This window comes from Streptopelia decaocto (assembly GCF_964273445.1).
Source record: "Streptopelia decaocto genome assembly, chromosome: 1".
Classification (NCBI taxonomy): domain Eukaryota; kingdom Metazoa; phylum Chordata; class Aves; order Columbiformes; family Columbidae; genus Streptopelia; species Streptopelia decaocto.
In genome coordinates this window covers 29393222-29405748 of record NC_138663.1, presented here as the reverse complement: position 1 = coordinate 29405748, position 12527 = coordinate 29393222, and the positions used below count along the sequence as shown (strand labels likewise).

Here is a 12527-nt window from a genome sequence, read left to right as displayed (position 1 = left end):
TAAGAATGCTGTCTATTTGATAGTTCTTCAATGTACATCATCGTTGCACTTCTTTTTACCTTTTCTAGTTTCCTGTAATGCTTTTGAAGTTATGAAAGACATCTTGAATATTGCATATGGGCATGCTGTGCCATAATGATGTTTGTTGCCCAATCTTATACCGTGTTGTTCGTGGCTTAGAGGAAGGAAGGAGGATCATGATTGAGCACACCGCTGATGTTTCCATGGAACTGCCTATTGTAATAATACCTCCTGGCTGCTACGCATTGGTCCATACTTTTTTTAAGGGGCATTTGTTTCTGGTTTTGTGGTGTTTTGGGCTATGCAGTCATATTCCAACTAGGTCTTATCTCCACTGCCAGTGTCAGGGGAGTGCAGAATCTATTGGCAGTTGAGCTGTCTCATCTGATCTGCAAATAGATGTTTCCTCAAATTCAAAAAAGGGTGCAGGATTTAGCCCGGCACAAGTGCTGATTATCAGAGTAAGTTAGAAAAGAAAGAGGTATGCATTCTTATTTTGTTATGAAAGCCTTTTCTGTTAACACTGTTTTAAATATCAGAATTGTATCTTCAATTTTTACAGAAGGATTTTGTGATATCTAGTGGCAGCTGAAGCTGGGGCTGATGGAGTCACCGCTTTAGTTACATCAATGAAGTCTGTTTAGTTTTTCATTTCCTTTTGCTGCAATCTGAGTGTTGACTTGCAAGTTAAATAGTTATTTTGCTTTGCAAAGTCTTTTACCTTCAGACAAGTCCAGCAATTAAGAGTGAGCTGGCAAATGGGCTCATGGGACTTGTGCAGCATAAAGACCAAAACTATACAACTTTTGGTGATTTTTCTGCAGCCTTTGAATCCTAACTGCTCTCTCCAACAGCAAGCCCAAACAAGGACAAATGTTGTCTTTAAAATGTGCTAGCTGAAGCATTTCATTTTGTAGTTTTGAAACTCCAGTTTAGGACTATTTCAGGCTGCATTGCAGCAGGGGAGCGAGCCAAGGTGGATGTCGTGCAGAGACATTACAGTGACTGTGATGTATTGAGAGAGGCCAAGGAATGAGCCTGAACTAGGTTAGAGAGCACAGCTTGCTGAAATAGCTGACAAGGCTGCATAGCACAGAATAGATACGGTCTTTTGGAAAAACACAGTCTGGACAAAGAATTTGTAGCTGTGAAGCAGTACCAGGCAAGGAAGTCCTGGCGGCAAAACTTGAGACGCTAGGAGGGGCAGTGTTAGTATAAACCAATTGGACTTATCTCTAAGCTTTTTCTAAAAAAGGTAAAAAAAAAAATACCAATTTTTTTGAAAAGACACACTTCCTATCTTAGCACTGACCTTGTCTTCTGTCATGTTTACAGGTATTCTCTTGTGATGTGACTGGTAGTTTTAGGTGAAGACACTAGTCTTCTTCCCAATAAATAGACTCTGATGAGGAGCCTTCACCAAAACTGTAGGAGGGACTGAGCTATACCAGCTTCCCAGGATGAGCTGTTTGTATGATCCCCAGTTTGTCACAAGCTTAAGCTGAGACAAGGTTCAAGAAGATGAAGCTATGCACTGGAAGGGATCTTGAGTCTAGCCCAGTTTAGCATAATACAGCATCAGAGGCACTTACAGAGTAGCTAATAATGTCAGCATGTTAATACCTATATCTGAAATTCTATAGGTCGTTCTTTGCCTTTGTTTGTGTATAATTGCTTCTCTCAAGCACTCTGGAATCTTGCTTATCCTCCTTTGGTTTTTGAAGACTTTTCACACTAATGGTCAGAAATAATTTTATCTAATTCCATAATAACTCTTGGGTAAATTCTGTCAGATTTGAATATGTATAAGGTCCAACTTTTAACCCTTTCTTACCATTTTCTGTTCTCAGTTTTTTATTTCTTTTGTTTTAAATGCATTTCATTAACGATTGTGACATAATTAACCTTTCCTGCAAAGACTGAAGCCCTGAATATTGCAGGCATTCCTCTTTTGTCTGTGTTTGGTCTCTTCCTACATTAAGTAATGAATCTCTGCTTTTCTTTGCTGTTTATTTCTAATATATTTGGGAGTGAGGGAAGGTGTGGTTTTGGCCTTTGTGCTCATTCAGTCTGCCTAGGATCTGTGGTTCAGAAGATTGTCCAGCTGGTTCTCCTTACATCCTTTCCCCCTCACCACCACCATTTTCTTCCCAGCTTCCTGTTTTTCCAGTTGGTCACAATTTTTATTTCTCTCTGAGTTTTTGGTTGCTGTCCTTTCAAACCTAGTCTGAAATCTCCCCACTTAGCTGAAAAACCTATGTCCTCCTCTTTGTCAGGGGGTTCATTGGTAGCCGTTGTTTCTCCAGCCATATGATGATATTCTTAAATCCTCCCTATTTTGTCACTGTTTCCGTAGCTATATATTCCTCTCCAGGAGATGTTGATCTATGCCTGTGCCTTGAACTCAAACAGAAAGACTGAGGAAAGTGCTAACCCGCTCCTTTTCTTACTTCATTCTTGTTCACAGCTTTTTGTGTAATGTCTTATCAAGAGTATCTAGTAAAAAGTAAGGAATGCCCAGTTGGACGATCAGCCTGTACCAAGTGGAGTACTCTCAATTTCATCTCCAGACAGGCAGCATCTCTTCAAAGATAGTAGATTTCTGCCTCATTGCTTCCCTCTTTTTTCTGTCCCAAAAGTGAGTCTTTAGTGCCATCATCCTTCAGTCCTTAGTGTCTAGTCTTTGACATGCTAGTCTGTCTGTCTAGCCAGCGGGGCTCTGTTTATGACATTCCTGAACCATGTATGAATTTTCACATTCAGTAGGTGAGAGGGATGTCCTATCCTGACAATTTTGTTATATTCCTATGCATGTTACAGCTAAACTGTTTTCTGAAGGGCTTCTCCAGCAGACATCTCTGATAATATAAAAGAAAAGGCACTCTTCTTGAAATAACATTGGAAGGGACATGATAATGATTACAGAATTGGAGGATTATTTTCTTCTGTACTCAAGAGGCAAGAGAGTACTGTTTGAAGAGGAAGAACTGAAAACAGTGATCAGTGAAGAGAAAAGCTGAATACAAAAGTTAGGAGACAAGCTATTGACATACAGCTAAGATTGCAGGTCTTTAGAGAGATGTCAAGTTTCTGATACCATGATCCTTTGTAAATATTTTTTCTATTTAGCAGCTACAAGCATGATCAAAAGCTCATCAGCCAATCTTGGAGGAAACTGTAGGCACAAAACCAAATGTAATTCTCTTGCTCCAAGAGTAGTTTATCCTAATGGTATATATAATTGTCAAAGAATGTGCTTGGCAAGTTTTTAGAGACTGTAGGGCATCTCAAGTGTCACCAGCTCTGGTCTTTAATTCAGTGTACTGTGCTGGTTCGTTTTTTTGACAGTAAAGTGTAAGCAGCTTCTTGTTGTGATCTGTCAGCATGATTTTTTGTTTTGTTTTGTTGTTTTCAAACCAGAATCTGTTTCACTTGCTTCCTTTGGCTACAGCAATAGCTAATTTATGTGAGCACTCAGCAGGGAAATGTAACACTTGTTTAAATTGGAAGAAACAGCAACTAAAGATACACATTGTCTGTTTGAGAGATCACCTTGGAGAACTTGATAAAATATGTATTGTTATTGTGAAGTGTCTATCTTATATTATTTAGATGCAAATTCTCAGGCACACACTCTGATTTTAGTAGTATTAATGAGCCGGTTACCGTAACAAAAAAATGTGCCCTGTGATCATGCACTCTTCACAACAGTGTGGCTGAGTGCTCAGATGTTTGTGTCCGTCACACTGTAACATTGACACAGTCTCCCACAGCATCCTCACAGCTAAGTTGAGGAGGTGTGGTCTAGACAATAGAGTAGTGAGGTGGGTTGCAAACTGGCTTGAGGAGAGAAGCCAGAGAGTGGTAGTCAATGGTGCGGAGTCTAGTTAGAGGCCAGTATCTAGTGGAGTGCCTCAGGGGTCAGTACTGGGGCCAATATTATTCAATATATTCATTAACGATTTAGACGAGGGAATAGAGTGCACTATCAGCAAGTTTTCTGATGACACTAAGCTGGGAGGAGTGGCTGACACGCCAGAAGGCTGTGCTGCCATCCAGCAGGACCTGGACAGGCTGGAGAGTTGGGCGGGGAATAACCTAATGAAATTTAACAAGGGAAAGTCTAGAGTCCTGCATCTGGGCAGGAACAACCCCAGGTTCCAGTATAGGTTGGGAAATTACATACTAGAGAGCAGTGTAGGGGAAAGGGACCTGGGGGTCCTGGTGGACAACAGGATGACCATGAGCCAGCACTGTGCCCTTGTGGCCAGGAAGGCCAATGGCATCCATGGGTGTATTAGAAGGGGGGTGGTTAGTAGATCGAGAGAGGTCCTCCTTCCCTCTACTCTGCCCTGGTGAGACCCCATCTGGAATATTGTGTCCAGTTCTGGGCCCCTCAGTTCAAGAAGGACAGGGAACTGCTGGAGAGGGTCCAGCGTAGGGCAACGAAGATGATTAAGGGAGTGGAGCACCTCCCTTATGAAGAAAGACTGAGGGAGCTGGGTCTCTTTAGTTTGGAGAAGAGGAGACTGAGGGGTGACCTTATTAATGTTTATAAATATATAAAGGGTGAGTGCCATGAGGATGGAGCCAGGCTCGTCTCGGTGGCAAACAATGATAGGACAAGGGGTAATGGGATCAAGCTGGAACACAAGAGGTTCCACTTGAATTTGAGAAAAAACTTCTTCTCCGTGAGGGTGACAGAGCACTGGAACAGGCTGCCCAGGGAGGTTGTGGAGTCTCCTTCTCTGGAGACATTCAAAACCCGCCTGGACATGTTCCTGTGTGACCTCCCCTAGGTTTTCCTGCTCCAGCAGGGGGATTGGACTAGATGATCTTCCAAGGTCCCTTCTAATCCCAAACATACTGTGATACTGTGATACTGTGATTGATGAAATTCCCTCTTCAAAGGAATATCTTTAGGGAAACTACCTCCCCAGAGAATGTAGCACCATTCATAAAAAGCTTTCATTGTAACTTCTCTTAAGCGATCATTTGTATAACATGCTGTCTTTCTAGTCTCTTGCCTAGACAGGATGAGAAAGAAGGACCAGAAGTGGCAAGCCAGATAGCAACAAACTACAATATGCTCTTGCCCCAATCCAGCCCAGTACTGAAATTAATTATATAAATTGAGACTACTTGTATGCTTAAGGCTTTGGATGAGAAACTTTGGACTTCGCCTTGTCTGGGCTTATGGCAGTAATGTTGGTTGGTTGGTTGGGTTGGGTTTTTTGTGGTCCTGAATATCTTATAAGATACATACGGCTGTTAGCTCAGTTTTACAGAGTCCAGTCCTCCAGTGCGCAGATGGGTTCCTGGACTGAGGAATGATAACTTCAGGTGTCACTGCATGATCTTGTCCCAAACTGCAGTGTAATCTGCCCGTCTTGGAGCTAAAGAAGTACTTTATGCCATCATTTCTTATGTATCACAAGTGCTGTGATTATAAAGAGACAGAGTTTGGAGAAAGAAGTAATATATTTTTGTTGGACCAACTGATGTAGTTGGAAAAAACAGGCAAAATTTTGACCACCAGTTCTATCTTCAAGTTGGAAATAAAAGCAGCAAAATTTTTGCTCAGTACTGGTTGTGAATGGTTGTTCTATGTCAATGATCCAAGACATGTATTTAAATAGCTGAATAAATTATTTATGAGGGCCTTGTTAGTAAAGGAGTTTATGATTTAAAAAAAGCAGTGGTCTGACAGTAATAAAGAAAGACAATTTAGCACCTGGGATACAGTGTCAGTTGGAGAGTAGCAGGAATTATAATATCAGAAAAATCTAATGTGCCATAAAACCAATTGTCCTGAGTCCATAGCTTTTGGCATTTGAAGGAGTTAGTTTTTAGTCTTACCTTTAGAAGGCATTTTATTTGTCTTGAATGTTTCTTAAACTATAGATCAGAGGCAAAGTAATTGTTTAGGGAAAAGTGCTTACTACCTGCAGGTATGCATTTTTCATCTTTTGCTGATTATCAGTGTGAATTCTTGCTGATGCGTTTCTTACAAAATGTTGCTTCTTAAGAGACGAACAGGCACATTTCTTTTCAGGGACATTTTAAATTACCACCTCCTAAGAGAAAGTCTGAACTCTTCACAACCTCAAACTGAGCACTGTGAATGTGCAAGGCATTTTTTTAGACTCCAAATTACAAATTGTCATGCAAATCATCATATTTCTTTTGTGTTAGCTGTTTATTGTGTAGGTATATTTAAAGATGATCAACACTTGCACATCCTTACCATGAGTTTTGTTTTCTTAGGTAAAACACAGAATAGATAGTATTTTGTAATTTGTTCAGATTTCTTTATGGTAGAACACCCATATAGTAGAAATTGCACAACTAAGAGCTGTAGAAGTGTTATTTGTTATTTTTTTTTCCAGACAGAAAAAAAGGGGAATTGGATTAAAACTAAATTTGATTTTATTGAATACATTAAGTACTCCAGCAAAGGAACTACATTTTTCTTACCTGTAAGTATGGTCAGTAATATCCAGCTTCCATTTCCCATGTTTGAAGGTGATCAACCACTTATGTGCTATGGAATTTTCCTAAAGCTATTCCACAAGAGGCTGCTAACTGCCACAGTCATATCTACTGCTTATTTGAGCTAGACTCTGTCGAAAAATGTACTTCCAAGAACTTGTCATCTAGTAGCACTTATTTTTGACAATGCCTGGTTGATCTCATCAGCTTCATGTGGTTTGTGGGGACAAGCAGTTTACACTAAAAGCCTGTGTAATTCAAGTTCTACTTTGTACCAGTGTTGGAGAATGGCTAAGAGAGAAAGGGCATGGGTCCAGAGACCCTCTCTACGAAGAAGATCTCTTCTAGTTAGCATGAGTAGGCCTCAGTTAGCATGAGCTGAGCAAGGGTAAGTGGGAAAGTACTGACCGAGAGAGGCCTCGGTCACTCTCAGTCAAAAGAGAGCTTCAATAAACAAGTTCAGGAAGCAGCTCCGAGATAACGAGGGAGTCACATACCAGAGAAACTACAGAAGGGGATGGGCTCATTATGTATGCTATCAAATCGGTGTCTGACGAGTAGGCATAATTAATAGAATTGCTATAAATAGAATTGCTATAAATAGAATTGCTATAAAAGTCTGTGCTCTGAATTGCTATAAAAGTCTGTGCTCTGAATTGCTATAAAAGTCTGTGCTCTGCATCAATAAATCGAAGTATGCTTATCACCCACATTGGGTCGGCTGCATTTCTTCCTCCGTCGCCGCAGGCCAGAACCCATGCCGGGGTCTCGATCCCCGACATACCAGGGGAGATATCACACTAAAAGCGTCTGTAATTTAAGTTCTACTTTGTATCAGTGGGGATATCTGTTCTGGCAATGGTTGTTTCACAACTGGTTTGACAATCTTCAGGCAAGTAATTAATTTTCTGGGGTGGGGAGGAGGGGGTGAGCAGAAGGAGTAGAGCACAAATAGCTGTCAGAACGACTCACAAAGGATAGAAAGAGATGGGGGTCAGGAATTATTCAACAAACTGTATCAATATTGTAAACTATTTTCCTGATATCAAGCTATGGCATTTGATTCACTTACTCTTGTAGTGTTTTGGTTTAGCTTTTCTGTCTGTGCTTCATTCTTTTATCCATTATGGAAAAAGAAAACTAATATATGTGTATTTTGTGATCTGTTTACTTTTTCCTCAAGTGACTTTGCCCTCTCATTCTCTGACACTTTGCTATGACACAGTAACCTAAAAAAGTTTTGGAATATATTCATTTTTTAAATGTTTTTAGATTTTTTTTTGTCTTAGTGTCAACCATGAATGAATGCTAACAGCCCAAACAAATCCAACAGTTTGGAAACTGGTGCAAGTATTGAATGACTCGATTCCTGCCTCATAAATTCAGTTTAAGCTTGGCTTTCTTTACCACCTGATGGTCTCCATTCAGAAAAATCTTGAAAGTTTGATGCAAGGTATTTTAAATGCTATTCTCCCTTCAGAGTCCCAGCAATGGAGCGGAGGTAGAAGGGTATTTGGGAGTGTCTGTAAGGAAGAAGAGCAAACCTTGTGTTTTGCTGTACTTGACTTGAACCAGTGCTCACCTGTGCAAGTACCAGATTTGGTTCCTGGCTCAGAAAGCTCCCCCTAGCAATGAATGATGCCAACACTTGATAAAAGAAGTGTCTACCTTGCAAAATATTATTTAAACTCTATTGAGTAAATTGATAAAGCAACAATTCTGGGTTAGTCAAAGCTTCCCAGCTGCCAAGTGTGCTAGTGTAGGAAAAAATGGGACGGGTGAGAGAGCAGAGTGGGGAAGGGTACAGGGTGGGTACAGGTCTGTGGGGAGGATATCGACTGCTTCTTCTTCCCCCTCAGGCATCACTGGGAGTAGCAGCACACCAGGGCTCCAGTAAGCAAATTGTAAGAAGCTGGAATCTGGAATTAGGCAGCCAAATCTTGCAGAACTTTTTTTTTTTCCCCTCCTAGTAGAGTATATTTCGGAAGCTATGTTGGAATAATGTTAATGGGAGGGAGGGGGTTTTGAAACCCTTGGTATCCTAATTTTTGAATTGTACGTGGTATACTTTGATTTTATTTAAGATTTTTTCTCTTGCATTTTGCAAAGTATATGACACACGGACGCCTTCAAGGTTAGCCAAACCGTGTCAGACGTGCTGCTGAGCAGGGAGAGGTGGCAGCTACGAGTACCAGAGAGAGCCCGGGTTCTCACAGCCGTGCTGCGGGGTGTTCACTGCCGCAGACAGATATCCATGCTTAATTGCGTCTGTGCTGAAGGGCTCTCGCAAGATGTGGTATGCTCCATTTATCTCTTTCAGGAGTCAGCCCTGAAAAATAGGAATTTATATTTCTGTTAGTTGACGTTTTGCATAATGCAGCAGGATGTGAGTGGATGTGGCCTGGAATTTGAGTAGGCACTGCTGAGCCTGACTCCAACAGAAAATGTATACGTTGTAGTGCAAAAGCAAACAGAAAAGCCCCAGGATCTGCATTTTCAGAGTAATGGACTCTTAGCTGAAGTGCAACAGCTACAGCTCCCAGATTTCATGGTTGAATGTGGGCCCTAGAACACGCTATGTTGCAGTGCGCTCGTCCCCCACAGTGGCCACCAGCCCTGGGCCACCTGTGACTCAGATGTGACACATTCCTGCACTCTCCAGCAGGCACCCTCTCATCCTACTGCCCCTCACTGGGTACGGCGTGCTGCTCTTGGGGAAGGGAAACGAAGAGCACATTTATTTGGCCAATATCAGCCTCCTACCATCTCTCAGTGGGCATGGAGATGTGGTGTACTAGACCCACACCAGCCCATCCATGCTGCAGGACACATTTGGGCCTGTAATGACAATAGGTCAAGCCTTCCTGTTATTGATTTTTGGGGTTGGTTTGTTGTTGTTGTTTTTTCTTTACTTTTTTTTTTCCCCGCTTTATTTTTCCTTTCTTTTTGTTTCTTTTCTGCCTTCTATGGAGCTTATCCAACAGGTGTAGCAGAGTGTGAATTTAGATGTAGAATATGGGCAAATTTGGTCCTTAATCCACACAAAAGGGTTACTAAAGACATAGGTGAGTAAGAAAAAGCTCCACTGTTGCAGGCTCTAAGGAGATAAAGAGATTGAGAAAAATCGCCTAAGAAATTCAGTCTGGATCCTGAATGTCAGAAAGCAGGCAGTAGCACCTCTGCGTTGCACAGAAAATAAATCCCTTGCCAGTTATCAGTACTTAAAACATGAGCACAGGATAGTGTACTGCTGGGCTGAAAATATGCAAAGTTTTAATCCCAACAGTGATTCTTCCATGTCCCAAATGATTATGGCCTTTCCAACTGAAGTGTACAGCGGCTCCACAATATAACTACACTTCTGCTGTTAAAGCACCAGAGAAAATCATCTGCTGCATTATTTTGTTGTTGTTGGGAATATTATGTCAAGTGTTGTGAAGTATCTAGCCAAGCCTGTTGCCCTACATTAAACAGGACCAGTGGTAAATGCAACCAGCTTCTCCTTTTCCCTGAGTTTAGCATCTGCCATAGCTCCTTGCAGAAACTGCCAGGGACATCTTATCATGGGTCCTGTATTATGAAAAAGTGCTTTAGATTGCCTGCAATTACCCATGTAAAACTGCATTTACCATTCCACTGGGTGTTATGTGGTTACCCGTAAACTTGCTCACTGATACCAGAGGTAAATCTGAACCGTAAGTAGAAAGAGTAAACTGGTATGTTGCATACAGAATAATTTCAATAGCTGCATAAAATCTCACTGTGGATTGTATTATTATTTTTATTATTATTTCTTTCTGTGCACCTTGTGTAATATTAGGAGAATGTTACTGAAACTTGACTGGAGCATATACTGCCTTTGAAAAACCTGCAATTTTTATGAGAACCCACCCTCAAAAATAATAACATCGGGTTTGTGTCAGCAGCACCTTTTATCCTGTTACCAGTAAGGATAAGGAGGTATAATAAGCTCCTGTGATGGAATGATTCTATTTTTTATTTGAATAACCATATCTGTTTATTTTTGTAGAGAGAAATTCTAGAACAGCAACAGCGAGAGAGATACGACACAAGTTTTCGTAGTATGTGTATGTTCTGTGATCAAGAATTCACAGGAAACAGGTTTGTTTATTGACCTGTTAGTTTTTGGTTTATTTTTATTTCATATCTGCTCAGCATCTTGTTTATGGTTTTAATGTCATTGAACCAGTTAGTGCCTAATGGTAGGATTCAAAAGATAGTATTGATCTTAAAGTATATTTTAAGTATTTCTTCTAACTGCAGCGCCATTTGAGACAGACCCTGTCCTACCTCTCAAGCCTTTATTTATTCCAGTACAACTTCTTCTACTACACAGTAAGACAGAGTTTGGAACTGAACCTTTAAAGAGAGACAGTTTTTCAGCAGTTGTTTTAGCAGCAAGTAGAGCTGTTTAAGCCGGTATGGCTGTTTAAAAATATTTCTATCCAGTTACACATTTTCCTATTTAAGCCTCACCAAACCAGTGTAAATTTGAAGACTGAATGGAAGAGAGAAAAGGAAAATTAGAGAATGGAGTACTTTGCAGAATCAGTCAAATGTGAGCAGGAACTACATTCAAGTGCTTGCTGCAATGAAAATTTGTTTATACACAGTAAATCAGTTTCAGCTGGAGAGACTGAGTCGTATCTCTGAATGTCTATTTGCATGGGTAGCTCTGGTACTCTGGAAGGGCAGAAGAACCTGAGGCCATGTCCCTGCAGGTCATCCCAATGTTTTGTGTGTCCCATGCTCTCTTTACTCCCTGGTGTAGTGAAGTTCACATCACTCAGGCCCCAAGAACTTCATTCTCTGCTTATTCTTGGGTCTGACAGGTAGAATACATGGTTTGAAAGTCATGCCAGAACTATGGCAAAAGCAAAGCTTAGCAGTGTCAACACTTGGATATTTCTTTAGTCCCCAAAAGCAGAAGCTGAGGCATATAGAGATGTTGGACACCTAAGGAATTAACCAGTATATCTCTGTTGGGAAAAGATCTTATTTGAACATCCATTATGTTTGTTTGTGCATGCTTTTGAGTGCTGTTTGTGGTGTTAGCACTGTGTGAAGCAATATTGATGCAAGAAGTTCTGCTTTGTTAACCAGCGTAGAGAAAATTGACAAATGGCTTTTTAGAATGTTTCTCAAGATGGTTGTTTCAAACATGTGATTACTTATTCAAGTGAATAAATGAGCTTTGCTAACAGTGAGGGTCAAAATAAACTATATTGTCATTTTTGTTTAAAGGATTATATTTCATTCGTGCAGATTAAGCAGTTGAAAAGTTATTGAACATTCAGCAGAGCTGAAATTGAAAACTTCCTATTTCAATGAAGTTGCATTATTTTTTCTAGCAGTGGCAGCAGCACTATTATTTTTATTCAGTGTTGACTTGTATGCATTTTTAGAGCAATTTGTGTATTTTTATTCACTAATTGAATAATCCTCATATATATTAAAAAAAATATAATGTTATTTTCCAACGTCTTTTGTAGATCTGTCCTTCTCAATCATATGGCCAGAGAACATGCTTTTAACATTGGGCTGCCAGATAACATTGTTAAGTGCAATGAGTTTTTGGCTGTATTACAGGAGAAGCTGGACAAGTAAGTAGTTTGTTGTTTGGTTTTTTTAATGGACTGAGGTCATATTTCTTTTAACCTTGCAAATAAGTTGGATTAAAATTAGTTCAACATTCATGGTTATTTAAGAGGAAACAAATAGAGAATGTAAGTTTATTGCAAGTGCTCTTAAAAGGCTTTTTGTTGACTTATTGAAAGCTAATTCGTAACAACTCATAATATGTGTTTGCTGGAAAAATTGAGTGGCACACAGTGCCTCGGTTGTTATGCATTGCTCAGCTTCCATTGACATCAATAATAGCACGTTCTTTTTTCTCATAAGCGTTAATGTTCTTCTTTCTCATCGTAACGACCTTTTTGCTAAACATCCCTTTAAAGACTGAATACAGAGTTCTTATGCCAATCTTCCTTTGT

At 40.2% G+C, this 12527-nt stretch overlaps 1 protein-coding gene across 2 annotated transcripts in view; it reads left to right on the top strand.

Moving 5' to 3' along the window:
• ZNF277 (zinc finger protein 277) overlaps positions 1 to 12527 on the top strand; it is a 55062-nt gene that overhangs the window by 29742 nt on the left and 12793 nt on the right. For both annotated transcript variants that reach the window (XM_082066929.1, XM_082066928.1), the window contains exons 5-6: positions 10544 to 10635; positions 12027 to 12137. In XM_082066929.1, the coding sequence (XP_081923055.1) occupies positions 10544 to 10635; positions 12027 to 12137 (203 nt within the window). The remainder of the gene's footprint in view (positions 1 to 10543; positions 10636 to 12026; positions 12138 to 12527) is intronic.